Source organism: Monosiga brevicollis, genomic scaffold, assembly GCF_000002865.3.
Source record: "Monosiga brevicollis MX1 MONBRscaffold_35 genomic scaffold, whole genome shotgun sequence".
In the NCBI taxonomy this organism is placed as follows: Eukaryota; class Choanoflagellata; order Craspedida; family Salpingoecidae; genus Monosiga; species Monosiga brevicollis.
In genome coordinates, this window is record NW_001865072.1 from 288,481 (window position 1) to 309,366 (window position 20,886).

At 53.8% G+C, this 20,886-nt stretch overlaps 5 protein-coding genes across 5 annotated transcripts in view; 1 reads left to right on the forward strand and 4 right to left on the reverse strand.

The window, feature by feature from the left end:
* The window catches only part of MONBRDRAFT_34387 (uncharacterized protein), a 1,831-nt gene extending 687 nt beyond the window's left edge, over positions 1-1,144 (reverse strand). Inside the window, exon 1 of the mRNA XM_001749986.1 lies at positions 45-1,144. Coding sequence (XP_001750038.1) covers positions 45-830 — 786 coding nt within the window. The 5' untranslated portion in view covers positions 831-1,144. The remainder of the gene's footprint in view (positions 1-44) is intronic.
* A 2,337-nt stretch (positions 1,145-3,481) lies between these two features.
* On the reverse strand, positions 3,482-4,064 carry MONBRDRAFT_12145 (uncharacterized protein; the record flags this gene model as incomplete). Its single annotated transcript, XM_001749987.1, has 2 exons — positions 3,482-3,638; positions 3,787-4,064. The coding sequence occupies 2 exons, from the start codon at positions 4,062-4,064 to the stop codon at positions 3,482-3,484; spliced, it is 435 nt and encodes a 144-aa protein (XP_001750039.1).
* Positions 4,065-4,595: 531 nt separating this feature from the next.
* On the forward strand, positions 4,596-7,641 carry MONBRDRAFT_38979 (uncharacterized protein). The gene is made up of 12 exons (XM_001749939.1): positions 4,596-4,615; positions 4,985-5,086; positions 5,163-5,233; positions 5,360-5,712; positions 5,825-5,907; positions 6,011-6,097; positions 6,377-6,566; positions 6,674-6,770; positions 6,865-6,971; positions 7,085-7,146; positions 7,217-7,300; positions 7,439-7,641. The coding sequence occupies exons 2-12, from the start codon at positions 4,994-4,996 to the stop codon at positions 7,502-7,504; spliced, it is 1,293 nt and encodes a 430-aa protein (XP_001749991.1). The 5' UTR covers positions 4,596-4,615; positions 4,985-4,993; the 3' UTR covers positions 7,505-7,641.
* Positions 7,642-8,041: 400 nt separating this feature from the next.
* Positions 8,042-17,892, reverse strand: MONBRDRAFT_29532 (uncharacterized protein; the record flags this gene model as incomplete). Its single annotated transcript, XM_001749988.1, has 20 exons — positions 8,042-8,146; positions 8,253-8,347; positions 8,464-8,768; positions 8,869-8,942; positions 9,023-11,961; positions 12,061-12,355; positions 12,446-12,562; positions 12,631-12,864; positions 13,180-13,218; positions 13,383-13,525; positions 13,709-14,316; positions 14,400-14,523; positions 14,656-14,953; positions 15,135-15,233; positions 15,369-15,426; positions 15,575-15,717; positions 15,971-16,440; positions 16,539-16,581; positions 16,783-17,435; positions 17,661-17,892. 20 exons carry the CDS (start codon positions 17,890-17,892, stop codon positions 8,042-8,044), a joined length of 7,074 nt encoding a protein of 2,357 aa, XP_001750040.1.
* A 270-nt stretch (positions 17,893-18,162) lies between these two features.
* Positions 18,163-20,323, reverse strand: MONBRDRAFT_29533 (uncharacterized protein; the record flags this gene model as incomplete). The annotated part of the gene is made up of 10 exons (XM_001749989.1): positions 18,163-18,309; positions 18,444-18,617; positions 18,718-18,783; positions 18,887-19,043; positions 19,210-19,318; positions 19,586-19,703; positions 19,799-19,873; positions 19,985-20,038; positions 20,126-20,169; positions 20,305-20,323. The coding sequence occupies 10 exons, from the start codon at positions 20,321-20,323 to the stop codon at positions 18,163-18,165; spliced, it is 963 nt and encodes a 320-aa protein (XP_001750041.1).
* Positions 20,324-20,886: the final 563 nt, after the last annotated feature.

The window sequence follows — 20,886 nt, forward strand, 5'->3', positions numbered from 1 at the left end:
TGGGGTCGAAACCAGGGGCGATCCTCGAGCAAAAAGTCGTAAACCTCATCGAGGGTGGCGCGACTGGATCGGGTAGGATGCAGCATGCGTTCGAGCAGATCGACAAGCTCGTCACTGAGCAGATCCATGGTAGGGCCCGGCAGAGCATGAGTGCGCACATAGCGCATGTAGTCGATGTCGTGAATACAGGCCTTGTTCCAAGGGAGATCGGCAAAGAGGACGGCATACCAGGTCAAACCGATGGCCCAAACGTCCTGTGCCACATCAAAGCTGTCTCGCACCAGCATCTCAGGGGCCATGTAGAACTGAGTTCCTGGGACGCGGATGGTCTGGGGAACGTGTCCAACGGGCTGGATGTTGCCAAAGTCATGCAGGAGGAGGTCGCCGCTTTCCGTGATCAGGCAATTCTCTGGCTTGATGTCACCGTGAACAAAGCCAGCCTCTGCGACACCACGGGCAGCAGCCACCAGTTGTCGCATCCAACGGTGGGCAGAGGCAATGGACACGTCTTCTGCGGCAGTGGGTTTGATAAAGTCAAAAAGGGTTCCCTTGGCCAAGGGCAACACCATGGCAGGCTTGCCGTCGATGCTGCTCGTGTCCAAAAGGGGGCATACGTGTGGAACCTGGCGCATGCGTGCCATGGCACGAATTTCGCTGCCAAAATCATGTTGGCTCTTGTTGATCACCTTCAGGGCCACATCTTGTTGCAGTTCATGGTCAAAGGCTTTGTACACGACGGCAGTGGCACCGGCGCCCACCTTTTGGTGAATCTCAAACCGAGATGCCACGGATAGTGTCGCTGGGCCATCCATCATGGCAGTCAGTGCCATGAATGGAAAGGCAAAGACGAGGGAGAGAAAAAGAAGAAGTTATTGCAACTGCCAAACCTGGTACCCTGCTGTGTTAAAGCAAGAGGGACAAGATATGACTTGGCTCGAGACAGTTTGAGGCGCTGCTGAGCGGTGCAGACGATGGCAGCTGCAACCCGTTGTTCTCGAAATAGAAGTGCAAAAGCCAATATAAACGCAAACACAACTGCCAGCCGTGTCTGAAACCGTGCGGACAACTGAGCAGCACCGCACACACTGATCCAAAACCGTCAACGCGGGGGTTAGATAAAACGTGGTACCCGGTGGCAACCACAAGTCCACAGAGTCACTTGGCACCGCCGTCCGTATCGGAGAAAATGCCCAACCATGAGGCAGCGCGGTCTTCCCTCGTGTGCGTGTGTGTGTTTCCTATGGGCGTTTGGTGGTTGTGGTGGGGCGCGCTATTGCATGCAGAGTGAAGGTAACACACAGAAAGAAGGTGCGGTGACGATTTTGGGGGGTATTATGGGTATCAACCAATCCAGTGAGTAAGGGGTGGGGTGTGAGAGAGTTTGAGAGGTTTGGGAGAGATTGAGAGAGATTGAGAGAGTTTGAGAGGGAGTGAGAGGGAGTCCGAGTGAGTGTGTGTGAGAGACTACAGAAAATCAGAGAATATATAAAAAAACCAGAGATTGAGAGACATCTGAGAGACACATCGGAGATGCGTGTGTGTGGGCCGTTGGTTGTGGGGTGTGTGTGGAAGGGTGTGGCTAATTGTGGCGCATGGCGATCAATGTGTGCTCTGTATCAAAAATCAAAAATTACGTTCTTTGGCTTGTGATGATGGCTGGCGCGGAGCCAACTGTGCACAAGGTGTCTTGTGTGATGGCAGATGAAATGGCTTGGGAGGCTGGTTGGTGTAGGGTAGAAAGGAGCCCTGCAGTGCCTTTGGCTCGCGAGGAGCTGTGAGTGCCCCATCTGCGCGCGCCCGTCGAGGATCATCCGTGCATGATCATCATGTTACGATGATTGCCGACAACTTGCTTTCCCTGCAAGTTTGCTCGGTTGAGCGCCTGACTCGAATTCAGTACTCCCCGCCATTCGTTCGAGGCAGAAGCATACGGTCCCACCAGTTTTGCAGAAGTGGTCTCTCTCACTGCTATGAGTAGGAGAGACAGCGAGAGAAGCGAGGCAAAGGAAGAAGCATGGATCACCCAAGCTTGCTCGGAGGATTGGCAACAAAGGTTATGACGTCAGGACGCTCATTTACCCAACTGATTGAAACCTTGATGGGTAAAGATTTCAACCATCTTTTAAGACTAATCTTTTTCAGTTTTTTTTTCGGTTTGGCGTCATGTGTGACGTCAAGCACAACAACTTGTGGACCTACCAACCCGATCCCATTTCATCCCCAAATGCTTTATGACGTCACACCAACCATGTCAAAAAACAGCCGTTGAAGCCACAGCCAGTTGTATCAACCGCCACATGCTGTCCCAAATCCGCACAAAAATCAACGGCGCCAGCAACACAGCAAGCCAACCGCACACACACACACACACATAACAGGACCTTGGACAGGTGTCATCAGTGGCAAAACTTTGGAAACTCTTCGTTGTTCTCCCCGCGCGCGTGTTGGCAACAGGCGGAGCCAAGAACGAAACAAGGAGACAGGGAGACAGGGAGACAGGGAGACAGGGAGACAAGGAGACCGGGAGCTATCCATAAGAAAAGCGTGCGAAGTGCGTGTTAGTGTGTGGTGAGCCAAAGGCCAAGGCTTTCAAGTCAACCCATCAACCAATCGAGGCACGGTGACTCGAACAATCTGCTTGGAGAAGAGGCAGCTGGCCGTGGGGTGTGTGATCAGAGTTCGCTTCTTCAGTATCATGTCAAAAACGTGATTGTACATCTGGTGCACATTCATCTGGTGCATGTGTGATGCATGTGCACCAGCTTGCCAATGTGCCAGCAGAGCCTTTGTTACAGCCCCCCTATTCACACGGCGCGCAAAGGCCTTTGACCGTCAAAGATCTTTCTTTTGATGGGCCGGTAGCTCAAAGGGTCGCTCAAAGGCGTGGTGAAGCTCGTCAAGAAAAGGCGCAATCAGTAGAAAACAGTCGATTAATTTTCACATGACGTTGACGATGTTGTCTTCATAACCCTCACGAACCTCTTGCTTTGTGATACAAAGACGTCAACCACAACAATGTACCACCCTTTGGCACACGAAGAGATTTTGAGGGCTGGGCATGCAACAGCTAGCGACACACGAAGCAAGACTTTCAAACGTACAAGAAACACCCAAGATACCGCTCAACGGCACATGACATGGTTCTCATGTCAGGCGGTGAATAGGCCGCGTGAACCCACAGTCTGCGAGGCAGTCTTGCCCGCTGAAGTCAAGCGCCGGTGAGCCTCACGGATGTGACAGGGTTCCAAAGCCCCCGAGTCGCCCCACTGCTCTTGGACATCCAGCGCTGTTTCCACCAGCTCACCCGTGTACACCTTGGCAATAGCACCCATTAAAATGTGCGTTGTCTTGTCACAAGCTACCGTGTCAAGAACGCTGCCCATAATCTTCGCTCATAACCATGTCGACAGGCAAGCGAGGGCAAGGGTGGCGAGTCGGTGCACCATGCCAGGGAAAAGAAAAAAAAAAGCAAAGCAGAAAATCAAGCGTTAGCAATCGAGTGGCCTGGCTTGCTCTGTATTGGCCGATGATGCTTGGGAGCAATGCTAACTTTGCGAATGTTGTTCGGTTTGAATTTGGAGCGGCGGTAAATAGCATGCCGCTCGTGCTGCTCAGGCGTAAAACTGTCGAGTAGCAGCCTATTGTAGAGACAGGGGAGAGCGGCACAGTCATTGACTCAAACGCGAGGGGCTTGGGGTCTGAGCCAGGCCTTGGTGTGACGATTGCAGTGTTTGACCCCACACCAGCCGGCAAATGCATCTCTCCCTCGAAAGACCCCAGTCTTACTTGAGCCCGCGGGCGTATTGTTCTTGCTCGCGACGCTCCTGTTCCGTATCATCATCCAGGAAGCCCTGAAGCTGCGCACGATCCTCTTCATCCAGAGGCGCCTCTTGGTCGTCTGCATCGCGCACGCCCGTGGCCGTCGAGGCTGCGCACGCACCAGCCCTCGTAAGGAGAGCACACACCACACCTGCGAGGGCGAGATGCTCATGCACGTCGCAAGCAGCATTGGACCAACCTTTATCGTCTTCTTGCAAAGTGACACGCTTTGCTGGTGTACCCATGTTTCTGATACGCCTCAAGCCCTTGACGTAAACAGCATAGCCTTGAGGGCCCGTCACTCACCCACCGTGCACCTGATCTGCTGCCGGCGTGAAGTGATCAGAAACGCGAGAGAGAGAGAGAGAAAGAAGGAAAAGAAAGAGAAAAGAGGGAGAAGAGAGAGACAGAGAAGTAAAGAGAGAGAGAGAGAGAGAGAGAGAGAGAGAGAGAGAGAGAGAAAAGTGCCTCCGCCACAACACCTGTTAACAACAATTCCAAAGGAAACATGGACATCTTTAGCCGGGTTTCATCGATGGCCGGATGGTGTGGAATGGCAGCGCCGATGTCGCCCCTGCCCGCCAACCGGACTTCCAAGCCCCTGGGGGGCGCTTGGACAAGTTGCAAGGGCTGAACACGGGCCTATTGCCACCCTTGACCGCCCCTATAGTCGAGGAGAAGGACCAATTGCATTTCCAGTTGTCTGCAGGTTTGCCATCAGTGTGATCTCGAATCAACTCATCGTGACGAGAATCTGTAGTTTTCTTCCTCTTCATGTTCTTCAGTATCCCAAAGGGTGAGTTGGCTCAGCCAGTGGCAGCTGGACCCGAGATGAGACGACCAGGTGGCACGTACTCGGCAACTGCGGCTGTATTTCTCGCGCCTCTGAGGTGTCGTTATGGAGTGTAGCTTGAGCTGTGTATGCGGTGGGCCCTTGTGTCTGCTGCGGCTGATGACGAGGACCCGGACACTCGTTCGGGCCGGCGTCTCTCTGGGCTGGACTAGGCCAGACTTGCATTTTCTTAATTTGTTTTCTCAGACCTCAAAGAGAGCTCGACAGTCGTAGCTTGACTCACGCGGTGCTGTTGATTTGCACTCTTGATTCTGTGGCTTCTTTGGTCTACTCCATTGTGGTGCTACCATGGCCACGGACACTGCTGCGCAGACCGACGCGATGGCTGCTGCTCGTTCTTTTCAGTTGCTCGTGATTGGCGGGGGTTCGGGTGGTCTGGGCTGTGCTCGCCGTGCCGCTGAATTTGGCATCAAGGTAGGTTCATCTACACATGGACCTGTGTCATGGATGCCGCGCCTGTCTGCCCTGCCCTCACCAATGCCCACCCTAGGCGGCTGTCGTGGAGGGCGGCCGAATCGGTGGCACTTGTGTCAACGTGGGCTGTGTTCCCAAAAAAGTCATGTATGTCCACCTCTATTTTTGTATCGCTGGTGGTCGGCCTGCCTGGCTGCCTTTTGCTCAATCTGGGAGTAAACCTGATGGTTCAATTTTGTATTGTTCTGTCTTGAACCTCTGCTGCGCGTGCAGGTACTACGCGGCAACGATGTCCGAGGCCCTGCATGACGCCAAAGACTATGGCTTTGACATCACCCAGCATGCGCCCTTTGACTGGCCCACTCTCAAGAAGAAGCGAGATGCCTACATTGAGCGTCTCAATGGCATCTATGACCGTAACCTGGAGAAAGGCAACATCGAGAAAATTGTCGGCCACGCCAAATTTGTTGACAAGAACACGGTCGACGTTGATGGAACCCAATACACTGCTGACCACATTGTCATTGCCACTGGTGGCTACCCGACGCTGCCCAACATCCCCGGGGCGGAGCTTGGCATCACTTCTGATGGATTTTTTGATCTGGAAACCCTTCCCAAGAAGGCACGTTGGCTGCGCATGTGACAAAACTTGCACCTTCACTAGCCCGTCCAATGGATCACTTATTCTCTCGTGCTTGCATGTTCAACTTGATTTTTGCGTGTAGGCTCTGGTGGTAGGCGCAGGTTACATCGCCGTTGAGATGGCAGGCATTCTCAACGCACTTGGCTCGGATGTCACTCTCTCCATCCGCCACGATGAGGTCAGAAAATGCGTGTGACCAGCAACTGCGATCGTTGCATCATCCCTTCTGTTGGCGGCTTCGAATCACGCTTGCTCGTTATTGCCGCGTTCCCGTGTTGTAGTTCCTCCGACCCTTTGACGAGCTGGTGCGCAAGCAGCTCATGGAGGAGATGACCGCCGCTGGCGTCAAAGTTGTGACTAACAGCAGTGTACGTAGCTTTTCTTCTCTTTGCAGGCGCGGGCTTTCTGTGCTAGACTGCTTGTCCACAATGTCCAAGTCTTTCTCATTGGCGTGCTGTCTGCATTTTGAATCGCGTACAGGTCAAGGCCCTGAGCAAATCCGGTGAAACCATCAAGGCCGACATGACGATCAAGGATGATGCGGTAGGTGCTGCACTCCAGTGTGCAGTGTGGTTAGGCTGGACTCAAAACCCTCGTCCGTGCAAGCGTGCTGCCTTGTCTCACAGCCCTCCGCTGGCCTTTTCCAGACCTCAATTGAGGAGCTTGACTGCGTGCTGTTTGCCATTGGCCGCACACCTCACTCCAAGATCAACCTCGAGGCGGCTGGCGTGCAAGCCGATGCGAAGGGCTATATCCAAGTGGATGAAGACCAAAACACCTCCCAGCCTGGCATTTACGCCTTGGGTGACGTGTGTGGCAAGTATGAGCTGACGCCTGGTAGGTCGGCCGTTTTCACAACCTGCCCGCCAAGATACCGTCTGCGCAACACTGGCGCGCTGCCTCTTCTTCATGTGCCATCATCCTGCGCGTAACCTTGCCAATAGTGGCCATCTCGTGCGGTCGCAAATTGGCACACCGCCTCTTCGAGCCCAATCCCAAGAGCAAGCAAAACTGGGACTACATTCCCACCGTCATTTTCAGGTGAATCACCCTTTTTTTCTCGCTCGTCCTAATGAGCAACGATAGAAAGCAAAATAGGCCTACAGTTGCTCACTCTCGGCCACGCACTGCACAGCCACCCGCCCATTGGTACTTGCGGCTTCACTGAGGATGAAGCTCGCGAAAAGTTTGGCAGTGACAACATCAAGGTCTACAAGGCTACTTTTACTGCCATGTACCACGGTATGGTCAACCTTTGTATTGCTGCCAACAATCACATCAAGTGATACACGGTTCTCTTCATTTCATCACCACGTACGATTTCTGGCCGTGATGCTCGTCGGGGTGCAATCTAGCCATGACTGAGCGCAAGACTAAGACGGCCATGAAGCTGGTCTGCAAGCTCCCAGAAGAACAGGTGCGCATTAACCTTCCAGCCGATAACCTATGCCTTGGCGGTCACATCTCACTAGCTTGGGCATTGATAGGTCGTGGGCTTGCATATGATCGGCCTTGGGTGCGATGAGATGCTCCAGGGCTTTGGCGTGGCCATGAAAATGGGTGCTACCAAGGTACATGGATGCTCGACAGCGCGCTGAAGCATGTGCATCGAGAGCTCGGTGCTTTTTGTGATGGGAAACTCTGGGTGTTTGTGTCTCTGGCCTGTTGCCTCATCCGGTGCCTCTGCCACGTACCCTTTCCTCGTGTAGGCTCAATTTGATTCTTGTGTCGCCATTCATCCTACGTCTTCGGAGGAGCTGGTCACCATGCGATGAGCACCTAGCGTATCTGGGATTTGAGATTCCTTCTCCCTTTGATCGTCGCTGTTTTATAAGAGTTGAAAGTCGCACGTGTGTTTTCAAACTTGGGATGTATCGCTGCTAGTGAACAGTTTGATCAATTTTTGACAGCCAAAACAACCCATAGGGGTTTAAAACACTCGCAGGACAAGGTACTGGTGGACCTTTTGTCTTGAAAAGGCATACATAGTCAGGTAAACACGCGCAAGAAACGACAGCACATCATCGAGACACAAATATCGGAGCATCGCACAGCGACTCTTTCGATGTTTACACAACAGAGAAGTTCAAATCGGGCAAAATTACAAAACAAATCCCAAAAAGTAACCAACACAAACGGGATTCTTGAATGCTGTGGCCTCAACCACAAGCGTTGCTTGGACCAAGGTATGCTGGCCAAAGAGCCTCGGCAATGAACCAAGGTAAAAGCATCGGGGAAGGGAAGGAGAGCAACGACGGGTAACAAGGGCACCTGGCCAACAGGCTGAGCATATGATTAGACATCTGTCATCATCATTGAGGCGTCGGGGGCAGCTTCATAAAGGTCACTTCCAAACGATCCGTGGGAGGCATGTGCAGCAGATGCCGCACGCGTTGCGCCAATTTGGGCGTAGGCATCTGTGCACGGACAAGAAAAAGGAGCGGGACAAGAAAAAGGAGCGGCCCAAGCCGCAGAGGTGAGGAAACACAAGTTTGAGGCGCGTGGAAACGAGGACAATCAAACCAAAAACTGATCTTGGGGTGCGATTATACCGCCATCAGTCTGCGCGGCGTTTGCTTGACCATAGGTCTGGTGATTACTTTGTAACGTAGCATAGTCTGGACATAGCGGTGGCAAATTCTATGAGTTGCGGGCCGAGTGGCATGATATCATTTCGCCCCTCTCTTCGCGAGCTCGCACGCTGTACTGCGTTGATTGCAATGACCCAACGAACCCAGTCGAGGCATTTCGTAAGCGGAATCAGCCCACGCCGGCGCATTTTTGGTTACAGCAGCATCAGATGTTGGGGCTGCGTATAGGTGGTGCCCCGCTGCAGGGGTGGCTGCAATACTGTATGCGCTCGGGAGTGCCGAGCGTGCTTCAGTCACGGCGTAGCCATAGGCGTCAAGGCCAGTCTGCGGCACCTGTGACGGCGAAGCATAGCTATAGGCAGACAAATCTGGGCCAACAGTATGTTGTGGGTTGAGGCTCATCCCGGGGTGAACCCCATCATTACTCTGCGCCGCCCACTGGTTGACCCTACACGCACGTGACAAGCAGTAAGCAAAGGGCCCAGAGCTGCTCAAGAAGCGGCGGATGACAGCAGCTGTCGCTCTGCTGTCGTGATCCTCTGACGCACCTGAGCACGCTGAGCTGGTCGTTAGCCTCGGCAATGGCTGCCGGCGTCATGTCATTTTGCAAAAGGTCACGGCCCTGTAGTTCACGACGAAGGAGGGCGTGAGCAAGAAGCGAGCCTTGGTTCGAAAGCAAGCCAAGCAAGCGATGTACTATACCTTTTTAGGGCCTGGTCGACGGGGTCGGCGTTGGCGCAGCCAAAGCACCAGCAGCACCGCCAGCAAGAGCACACCTCCAGCTGCGCCAGCCGCAATGGGTACCAGTGAAGATGCATTTGAGGATGAGGATATCGAGTCCGGCGCCAGCGTTGTGGTCACTGAGTACGTTGGTGAGGTGTTTGGCGCCGCGGGGGTCGTTGTTGTTTCAGAAAGTGTGCTCGCACTGGTTGATGTGGCAGTGGACGTGCCGACAGTGGTGGTGATGGTGGGGGGCTCAGCTATGAGCGGCAGGGGTGCATCCACGTCCTGGATACCTATCCAGATTGGTGAGGACGGTTTGACCCAGGGCGGCTGTTCAAAGCGCCGGGCACAGGACACGCCTAAAAGCAAGTAGGCTCGGGGCCATGGTAGGCCATGAAAGCTGACATTGTACACAAATGTACTCGTTACCATGTCACCGTTCACAGCAACAGAGGCTGATACATTGGGAACACGCCGCAGGGTCAAGCGTTGTGGCGCCGACGCACCACAACCAAACGTAGGTGCGCTGGTCCCTGGTCGCCAGGCAGAGTAGGGATCCAGGGGCTGAAGAAGTATATCACACGCGCTAAACCCAAAGTAGGACAAGGTCAATGCGTCACGTTTCGCCTCGGAGACGTTGACGGCCTCCGTCGCGTTCAGCTTGAGCGTGATGGTGGACCAAGCAGAAGCATTGACAAAGTAGCCCGCGGTCAGGTCCGGGAAGGATGGGTCAACAGGTACGCCCAAAGCTGCTAGAGCTTGAGGACTGATCCCATCGTGACGGATCAAGTCCAATTGTACGGGCCGGGCCAAGCCGCCATATAACTCGTGAATCAGATTGACATTTGTGGCTGCCTCCCCACTTTCGCTGTACAGAAGCAGAGTGGCTTCGTCAAACTTCACGGTACCGAATTGAAGCTCATTGATCCGCCAAAGGCCGGGTGCCAGGCCATTGGTTAAGGAATCGAGTGGAATCGTCACGGTATGGACGCCTAGATATCCCGCGCACGTGTCATCATCTCCCTGGGCAATGCCTGACCAGTCGCAATGAGCACCTGAAGAGCTTCCAAGCCACACCCACGCACACCATTCTGGAAACGACAGATGGCATACGCGAATTTGTGCGCGCAAAGCCCGTGGTGCAAAGCCCAACACTCGGACGCGCACAGTCTGTCTGTGCAACCCCAAGGGCGTCACATCGACGGACAGAAGTTGGGGCGCATAGTTTCGGCTCATGACCACCAGTGTCGCGGCGTCGTCTTGAAGCGATTGGTTGTGCCACGTGAGGCCAAAGACCCCAGATGGAGACCAGGATCCATCTGGAGTACGACATTCCAAGCCATGGAAGAACAGTCTAGCGGTTGTTGAGTCTGCAAAAAACCGAAAATTTGACCTTCCACGCAGTTGCAGCCGGGTGCCGTTTTGACGCAGCACATCCGTATCCAACGCAATCCACGTGATTGACTCAGTCGCAGCTCCAGGTTTCTGAGCCAGGGCGGCACGGCAGTCGGGTCGGCGCGCAAAATCCGAGGGGGTATCCACCTCAAACAGCACTCGAAGCTGGACAACACCGCCTGATTGTGACTTGGCGGGCATAAAGTGCGCGGACAAGATGCGCGGGGGTAAAAATGGCAAGGCCCGACCGGCTCGCGTCGGAGAGGCCAGCGGAGGGCACGTTGGGGCCGCCAGCTCTGCCCACAAACCCGCCTCGGTCAGATCATCGGGATGCCAGCCCGGGGCGTTTTGGGGAACTTCGGGCTGCTGCTTATGTACAAAGCTTGGGACGTTCTCCGGCGGAAGGTCTTGACCATACGTGCGGGTCTCCAGACGCCATAGCAGACGTCGAACGCGGTGGCTGTGCAGAGGTTGCGGCGATATCACCGAGGCCAGCATCGGGGCAATGGCGCTGGCGTCGAGTACCCAGACGTCCCTTGCCGCTGTGACAGGTTTCAGCGCCACGTTGAAATAGCCGGGCACAACCTCGTTTGCACCTTCAGTGTTCCCTTGAATTTCTACGATTGCAACAACGGCATCGACGGAGCCACTAAACACGAGCTGCATTGATGCACTCGAGTTGTCAGAGAAGCTGGTGTCCTTGACAAAAACCACGCTCTCAGACGACACGTCCGTGTGCATCGTGGGAGCGGTTACTGGCACGCTCGCGCGGACAACGCGCTCCCGTCCTCGCATAACGCACTCGAGTAGACCTTCAGTTGGCAGGGCCTCCATTGCAAGGTGCCAGCCCTCAACGGCACGCGCCCCATTATGCACGGGACGTAGGTCAAGTAGATCAGGCAAGCCCCCCGTAAAGTTGAAAGTGCATCTTCCAATGAGCCCATGGTCAAAATCACCCAGGGTGAGTTCGAAATGCCACAGTGGGATATGATTGATGGTGGTGCTGGTAAGGTTCAGCGCTGCCTCGTCCAAACGCATGGGGACAAGCGCGGCATTAAGGCTCAGAGTGTTGGTCGCCGCCCATCGACCCCAGCTCGTCATGCAAGCAATTTGACCATATAGGGTATTGGGAATGCGTGCGTCGGCAACGGCAGTACCCGCATGAGCCAAACTCCACGTGAAATTCCAGCGCGCGTTGCTCAACGCCACCAAAGTCACTGGACGATACTCATCAAAAGCCATCTCTTCGAACAAAAAGGAACAGCCTTCCAGCTGCTCGCCCTCAGCCAAGTTCAGGGTAAAGGCAACCGTGAATGTCTGCATGCCCGACTTTGAGACCTCCTGAATCCATTCAAGCTGAAGGTCTGGGGGCAAGAGCGTGGTGCCGACGAAGGAACCAAGCTGAGCCAGAGCTTGTCGCGTTTGCATGACAGGGTCAGCATAGGCATTGTAACACTGCGTCAGAAAGAGCCCCGAGGTTGCTGACGCCAACTGCTCCATCCCCATCGGAAAGGGCTGAACCCCTATGCATCCAGTTCAATGTCAGCACAACAGCTCGAGCACGAAGAGGAGACTGCGTCATAGAGCATGCGCGCAAGCAAGGGAGTACGAGAGCAACGTACCAAGAACGGCGTCGTGGGACATCAACCTTGGCCAAACAGGCACGAGTGACAAATGAATCTCGCCCTGGGCCAGGCGTGGGCGAGGCAGCGTTGCATAGAGGGCCGACTGCGATTCGTTGTGTCGAAGGAGGAGTGCCGGCACGTTGATGGTCAGGACGGGCATGCCGTTGGAACTGCTCACGTCCAGTGCTTGGGTACACGCTTGCAAACCCTCTCCTTCTAGCTCGGTCACAAGTGTCATGGTCTTGGCAGGCGCTAGCAGCTCCATGCCCGCAGCATGCACACGACCCAGATCCTACCAGGAGCAGCGTGAGTTTGAACAACGGCTAAAAAAGCGCCCAGACACCTTCGAGCGACATCCTTCATGTCACCAAGGTGGACCCACCTCAATCCTTACGAGCGAGTCATTGTGGCTCACGCTGGCCAAGTCAGCGCGCGTGAAAGAAACGGTGCGTTGCCAACCCTGGCATTCAAGGTGGTCGATCACAAAGTAGGAGCCAACCTGTGGGTTTGTGAGAGCAAAGCGTCAGTTGGGCTCGAGTCTCAGAACCAAGGACCTGATAACCTTACCCGCATCTTAAAAACGATTGTGACTGGCTGACCCTGAGCGTGCACAGGCACTGTCACGCGGCTAGTCTGAGCAGCGCCGCCTTGGAGGACAAAGTAGACCAGAGTACAGGATTGTAAATGGGAACCCGCGTCTTTGAGGGCAACCTTCAACACGAGCTGAGACCACGAGGCCAGATTGAGGCTTGTATTGAGCAAAGTGACAGATGGCTGCGTCACAGGGTAGACCGTGCCCAGCTGAACCCAGTCAGCAAGCGCTGCATTGAAATCAGTAGGCCCATCGATAAACGCAATTTCCGTCAGGTTCCAAGTCAAGCCGGTCTCAAGGAGAAAAGCAGGGAATTGCCACGCCAACAAGGTTTGGACGGTGGAATTGAGTACGACAACGCTTGAAAGGCTGGTCCGCCCAGCCGACTGAGACAGGAGGTGAGAGCATCACGTTGATGTGAGGGAAATGGTAACGCAGGATCAGAGCAGGCCAGAAATAGACAGAGATAAAAGGCAAGGTGGCATAACCGAGTGGCAAATTGTTCTGGCCTAATTGGAACTTACATGAGCCAAACTCAGACGGCGCGCGCTCATATTGAAAGCCTGCGCGTGCACAGCAAGACAGACAGTGATCATTAAAAATGAAATTTCCCAGTCATCAAGCGCACGGCAAAAAGGCACGCAGGAGGGAACACACGAGGAGCGAGGGCTGGACAAAGTGTCCACCATTTCAGCCCACAAAGGCAGCATGCAGGACAAGCACGAACCTCAAAAGGGACTATCCCATCCGTGGTCAAGACGGCCATGACGTGCGCGACGCCACAGGCCCAGGAGGTAGCGAAGCCCACTTCAATGTCACCGTTGTTCATACTGTCGTAATATATAAAGCTTGGGCGGGGTTCAATGAGTGCTGTGATAGCAGACATGTTTTCAAAGGTCGCAGACGTTTCAAGGGTAAGATTGCTTCCAACAGCACTGAGGTTGCAGCGGGAGATGGTCCAAGTCACTCGAGGAATCTGCTTTGAACAGGTGCGCAGGCTCAGTACCAGCCAGTTGGAAAGGCCATCAGCAAGTGAAAAATCAAGGTTCGTACTGGTGCGGCCGTTCGCCGCGGCGAGGGCCACACAAAGACCGGAAGCCGCGATGTTGGTGCGGAGTCGGGAGCGGATGTCTGTCGCTTGACCGTGTGCATCGAGTAACAGCTCCGACTCGACACGGGCTTGCAAACTTGGCTGTGTGACTTGAATAAAATTACCAGTAAGTGGCAAGGTCACGCGTTGGTTGCGCAAGTCAATGCAAATCACTTGGGACAGGTTGTAGCTTCCTTGGTCGGCGCCAGGGTAGAGATACAGCTGACCATGCAAGCTGCCGACCCGTGTTGGCAACAGCAAAACTTCATATTCTGCAAAAGAAGAGACAAAAGTGGCATTGCAGTAGGAGAAAAAGCTGTCAAAGTTTGAGTAGGTCACGGTGATGGAAATGGGTTCTTCCTTGTTAGTCACGGCAATTGCGGCCGGATTCAGCACCACATCGGCAATGACGTCGTTCTCTTGAGCGTCAGATTCAGGACAAGTGGTGTTTATGGGAAAGGCTGTGGCTCCGTCTTGCACAAGTCGCCAGGCGGGGAAGATGCTCATAACGCCTATTGAATACTCTCTGATTACAATCTCCTTGAGCATCAAGAGAGAGTGGCTTTTCACTCTGCGCGGGCACGGGCGTCTCGCGTCAGCAACAAGGCAATCCAAAGGCATTTGAAGGGGTTGGATGACAAGGACCAAACGTACAAGGGAAAGGTGAGGTTCAAACGCTCAGGTGTGGGGATGGCCCCGGACATGTTGTGTGAAAGCGTGATGTTCAAGTCTAACTGCGCTAGAGGAGCCAATACAATATCCAAGTCCCACGCTCCGGCTAAAAGTGGGGAAGGCCCAGAGGCCAAAGGAAAAAAAAGAAAGGGGCATGAGAGAATTCAGAAAAATGCGCAAAGTAGCACAAGGTATCATTCTTGACTGCATGCAAGACTGTGCTGCTGTATTTGCTTACTCAAGGGCGTCCAAATTTCTATTTCCAGTAAAAGCTGGCCGTCTTCACACTCCACTCCATTGTCCCACAGACGAAGGTCGGAGACGTGAGCGAGGGGCCGTATTGATGGAAGGAATGGCTTGAAATAAAACCAAGAATCGGCGTTGGGATGGGGTTCAGCGAAAATATTGTGTGTTACAGAGTAAGTGCTGGTCAGCTGGAACTTGAACCAGGCTGGCGCGTAGTAATTTGCACTCAACCCGAGCAAGTCCGCGCCCATTCGAAGAGTGCAACGCGTCTGGTTGGTTCCCGAGATTGGCTATTGGCAAAAAGGTGGACCATCGCATTGAAGCCATGGATGTGGGTCAAGGGTTGGCGTGCAAGCTCAATCTTCCGGACCATCAACGCGGACGACGGTCAAAACCGAGGAGATATCAGGGCAACAAGTGATGCGCCCGCATCATCATTATCAACAATATCGTTGTTTCCTAAACACATACTTGAATTTTGAGAGGAAAAGCCCGCAATTCGTTGTTGTCCATGTGTTCGGCCAGAAAGGTTGGAAATTGTTCAGCTGCAAGCAGGGCAAGAGTGGCTGCCTGAAGCGCAACTGCAGATTCTATCACCACCTTGATCCCCCAAGGCGATTGACCGATAACATATCATGTAAGCCAAAGTGATCATGCATTAGTTTTGAAAGTGCATGTAGATACAATGACTGAAGTAAGACGCACCTCAAGATCATAGCTATCCGCGCGCTCATCCTCATGTCGCACGGGTACCGTTGTGTAACTGGCAGAGGGGACGAGAAGCAAAGGGAGAGGCGTTTCCATCAACAAGAAACACACCAGACAAGAGGTTTGAGCATGTCAACCGAACAACAAACAAGAAAATAAGCAGTCTTTGTGCAGAACGCAATCTGCACGTGCCAGACACATACTTGACAATGCGGTAGCTGGCGCTATAAAAGGCAGGCGGCAACAAAGTTTTGTTTCCTTCGATAAAAATCTGAGCCAACAATGAAAGCTTGAGCTGATTCGAAATCTCACGAATGGTCCAGATTCGGGTTGTCAGGATGCAAGCCTACCGTGTTGCCGGCAAAGTTTGTGCATGCGACATCATTCAAAAGCCACGGCCTGTTGCTAAGTACTGGGATGTGCACAGAAGCTATGCCTTCAAATCGGTTGGACCAAAGAACCATCGAATATTTTTGTGTCTGCCCAGATGTTAGGGAAACCGTGGCGGTACAACTTGCCATGCCGCTGTGATTATCCTGGTATGAAACCATGACTTCAAGTGGCAGCGACCAGGATGACGTGTTCAGGCTTGGCTGGACCCACTCCAAGATGGGCGTGCTGTGCGTCACATCAGAGCTGTAGCTGAGGTCAAAGGCGGCAGCCGTTGCACCGTGCAGCTCATGTGTGGTGTTAGCAAAATCTCGACATTGCTGAACTACAACGCGAAGCCGACCGTTGGCACGCCGGAAACCTGGTACACGCAGGGCGTGCCAGACATGCAAGCGCCTTGCAAACTTTGCATCGGGCCAAAGGTGTGCCGTCGACATGTTGAGCGTGACCATGGCCTCATCCACGGTCTGCATTCCATCGACTGATGTGATTTGCCAGTGCAAGGTGCAGTCCACCAGCTTGGTGTCCCCAATGTTGAGGACTAGCGTGATGGGGCGAGTGACAAAGGGCTTGCGCCCTAAGAAAAGGGGGCTGGGATCGACCAGAATTTCAAGCAACTCAATGTTGCCAGTCGAGGGGCCCTTGGTTGACATCACAGTATTTGTGATGCGGAATGGTTCTGCAAGAAGATAGAGGAAGCACACGTAGATGCGAGTAAGATACGATGTTGAGGAGGCGGAAACGCCAACAGCGCCTTCTTGTGTGGGCCATGCTTACCGGCGCTGCTTTTGGCTTGATCTGCGCACCTGACTGTGTACTCCTATCAAACGCATTGAGGAGGGCATGAGGTCAAGAAGCGAGTTGAGAGCTGAAATGACAAAGTGGGTCAGCAAAAAGTCAAAGCAAAGTGGGTTAAAAAAAGCTTCAGGTCAAGGAAGTAACATGCTGGCCACGCACAAGCCTCAAGTGACGGCGCTAAGCCCAACTTGGGACTCTTGGGGAGCACAAAGAACCGACCTACCTCTGGGAAGCAAGCGTCGAGGTCATAGGGATCATACCAACGACCAAGAAGAACTTGATAGACAAAGGCGTCACCATGAGGTGTGGCCGTGTGCGATGCAGTGATGGGCAGCAATGTTCCGAGCCCACAGCGGGGGCTGGCCACGGTGCAGTTCATGTGCAAATGTTGGTCATCGTAGACGGCAACGGTCAGGTAGAGCACCTGGGTTGTGGAAAGGTCTAGGAACGCAGGACTGGCAACGGCGCTGGTAATCAAAGGGTGGTATTGGTCCTCTTCAGACGCAGCATCGTTGGTCACATTCCCTTGGTGCACACGACAACCCACGTCGGGCGAGCACGTGACCTTCACACCGATTCGGCCCAGGGGCAAGAGCGGCGGGTAGCCGATTGACCACATCATGGCGTCTAAATGACCTCGAAATGATAGTGAGGTTGCCGCAGTCCAGCTCGTGCGCGGAATCAGAGTGATGCTGGCGTTTGACTGGGTTGACACAACTACTTGGCGCTCAGGCCGGGGTGGCAAGAGGAGCTCGATGTTGCAGAAGCTGTCCACATTATCCCGGTCATTGGTTGTAGAGATGGCCACGACGCCCGAGCTCAAACTACTAGAGTTGGGCAGCGAGGGTGGAGCAACCGAGGCATCACACCCTTGCCCTCGGACGCCGTGCAGACCAAGGGCAAGCACGACAAAGCAGGCAAGGAGCACCCGCGCCATGTGGGCCATCCCTCGGCCAAGGAGTACAACCACAAGTCTGCGCCTCAAAAACACCAACCCATGACGGGCGTGGCGCGCGCATGCAACCCTGCTACCCACAGATGCCCATACACGACCGTGCACACAGATCAACAAGGCGCGGCGCAGGAAGAAACGGCTCGCACGAGGAAATGGGAGAGCAGCACAGAGAGAGAGAGAGAGAGAGAGAGAGAGAGAGAGAGAGAGAGAGAGAGAGAGAGAGAGAGAGAGAGAGAGAGAGAGAGAGAGAGAGAAGTAAAGAGCAAAGACACAAAGGAAAAGTACAACGCACACCAGAGTCCTCCTATGATGCTGACAGATGATGCTGACAATGAAGAGAGAGGAGAGAGTGTGTGTGTGTGAACAGGAAAACATCATGTGGTGGTGACATGAAAAAAAAAAGGGTGTGAGGCGAGATGTTAGGGGCTTGCAAACACGAAAAGGAGGAGCAGTTGCATGATCAAGATTATTTTTTTTGGGAGAGGGTATTCAATTATCGTTCAGGGGCGCACGACCAAAACGACAATGATCACCCGACACCAAAGCCATCGAGTTGGGGAAACACGAAAGGCAGTATTAGGCAGGCAAGCAAAAGACATGGATTGAATGGTCACCTCTGAGTTGCGGCGGGAGTGTGAGTGTCACCTCTTAGTTGCGGCTGGAGTGTGAGGTATTCATGGGCGCGTCCGGCACGACGTGATCATGAGGCAAATCATCCTTGAAGGGGTAATCCGGGTGCATGGCCGTCGCATCCCACAACAGGTGGCGCCAGCCCATGTTCATGTCCGAAAGCACCTGGAAGACGAGACGTCCAGTGTTCAACATCAAAAGACAAAGCGTGAAAATGCGTGGCAACACACCAACGATGCTTCCGCAAAGTACGCAAAGCAAAAACAACCACAACCAAAAGCGGGATAGCAGGCACGTACTGCCATGTCTTCAGGGGTGAGCTCAAAGTCAAAGACCTGGAAGTTGGACTCAATGCGGGCCGGGGTCACCGACTTGGGGCAGGCGGCCGTGCCACGCTGAATGTGCCAGCGCAGCACAACTTGAGCCGTGGTCTTGTTGCCATGACGGGCACCAATTTCCTTCAGGCGAGGATCCTGAACAAGCGAACCGACCAAAGGTCAAACAAAGGCAGACGGCGGGAAAGAAGAGGGAGAACAAGACAACTGCGAGCAGGTCAACCAAGGCACTACCGACCTCAAGCAATTCGGGTTCGCCGGGCTGCGCCCAGGGGCGATCATAGGAGCCCAGGGGCGAGTAGGACTACGTTGCAAAGCGGAATGTCATCACGCATCAGAGTTGAAAAGCGCCACAAGTCGGGTGAGGAGGACAGCACAAAAGTGGGCTGTGCAAGGCGGACACATACTTGGAATTGAACGCCCGTACGCTGGCAAAAATCAATCAGATCCTTGTTTTGAAGGTATGGGTGACATTCATTTTGAAGGATGGTGGGCTGGTACTTTCGGGCAGCCGCCTGCACCTCGGCCACTTGACGGCGATTGAAGTTTGACAAGCCAATGGTGCTATTCATGGTCAGGCATTGCGTCAGTAGTGTCAGTAGTGAACACAAGTCAGGTAGCTCGGAACGCACACCGTGCAAAAAAGGAGGTATTTGGAAAAAAAAAAAAAAAAAAAAAAAAAAAAAAGAAAAAAAAGGGGAGGGGTGGAGACCATGTTGGCGCGCCCTACCGCACGAGGCCGGCATCCACGAGCTCTTCCATGGCGTGCCAGGTGTCCACGTAGTGCGACTCGTTGTCACTGCTGTATTTGCCGTCGGCCTCGATGGGAAACATGGTGCCTATAATCATGGCAACGGGTGGTTGTCGGTTGTCAAACAAGTTAGCATGACGTTTGCCTCGCTGTAATAGCCCGAGGGTGCATCTGGCAGCAGTGCTGGCGTTTGGCGGCTTTGAAAACGGATGCATCTACCTTGTTCCTTGGGAGCAGGCTCGTTGGTACCGTCAATCACGCGAAGGGTGTTGTCGGCGGGACAAGCCTGTTTTGGCCGCCCGGGATGAGAGCTCCCCAAGCCCTGACATGGGTTCATGAGGTATGCGCGTATCACACACCTGAGGCCAGTGGATGACAAAGGAGTCGACATAATCGGTCTGGAGGTCACGAAGAGTGGCCTCGAGATCGGCTCGCACATGTTCAGGGCGATGGTTTGAGTTCCACAACTTGCTCTACCAAAAAGCACAAGCCGCGTGATGACACAATCAACACAAAAATTTGCGGCGGCTTGGCGTTTCCACGAAGAAGCAGAAAGACCTTGACACACCTGGATGAAAATGTCCGAGCGCTTGAGATCACCCTTGGCAAAGACGTCCTGCAGAGCTTCGCCAATCTCCGCCTCCTAAAGCAAGCCCACCCGGGGCGAAATGAGACGATGTCATCAAGAAGCGCCATGAACAACGAGTAAGAAGGATGAGGCATTATCAATATGTTTGATATGCATAAGACAGACGTTGGCATAGTCGTTGGCAGTGTCCAAGCAACGGTAGCCGCTCTCGAGGGCCACCTGTGCGCAAGGAACAGTCGACATGCGTTCAGTGAGCCGAGGCAGACCAAGGCAGATGGCGGGCAGCGAAACGAGGGGTGAACCAACCTTGACAGCTGCACCCGTCTTGCCAAGCGGGGATTTCCAGGTCCCTTGAAGATCAGACCCAGGTCAGAGAGAGTGGGATGAGCAAAGCGCAGCGAAGGACTTGGTGCCCACGTTTGACCAAAAAGTGTCTTTGCAACGCATCCAGCAACAGGGGGCAACTCAACACCACATGGTCCTACCAAGGCCGATCACAGGCATCTCCACACCATCACTCAAGGTAGTCCAGCCTTCCTTAGCACCTCTATCCGGCCGAACGGAGCAAATAAGGATGCCGTTTGCACAAAACCCCACCAACCGCGCAAAGTGTGTGAAATCAAGGATCTCGCGATCTCGCCCAAATCACAAACAAAACAAAGGCATTCAAACACGTTGGCAGACTGCCGGCGATTCAACGCACGTGCTGTAGGCCAAACGACTGGCTGGTGCCAGTTGCGCAAACACGCGCACTGCAGCCGCACCGCGCCCAGAAACCAGAGCCAAGGCCATCTTTTGTCGGCACAAGTAGAGCAATCACACACTAAAACAAGAATACCCGGAGCCAAGAACCGCATGAGCATCAAGCAGCGTCGCAAAAAGACCTTCAAGAGCGCAATCCATCTTTCAAAACTGCCCACCGTCGCCTCATATTCCCAATCGCTTTGCGTGGCCCTCCCCGATCCCCACGCACGGCCTTCCCGCGCGCGGCCTTTCCGTCCCCGTCCGCTTTCACCACTGACCGCCGTTGATTCAAACACAACAAACCAAGAGAAAACAATAAAAAA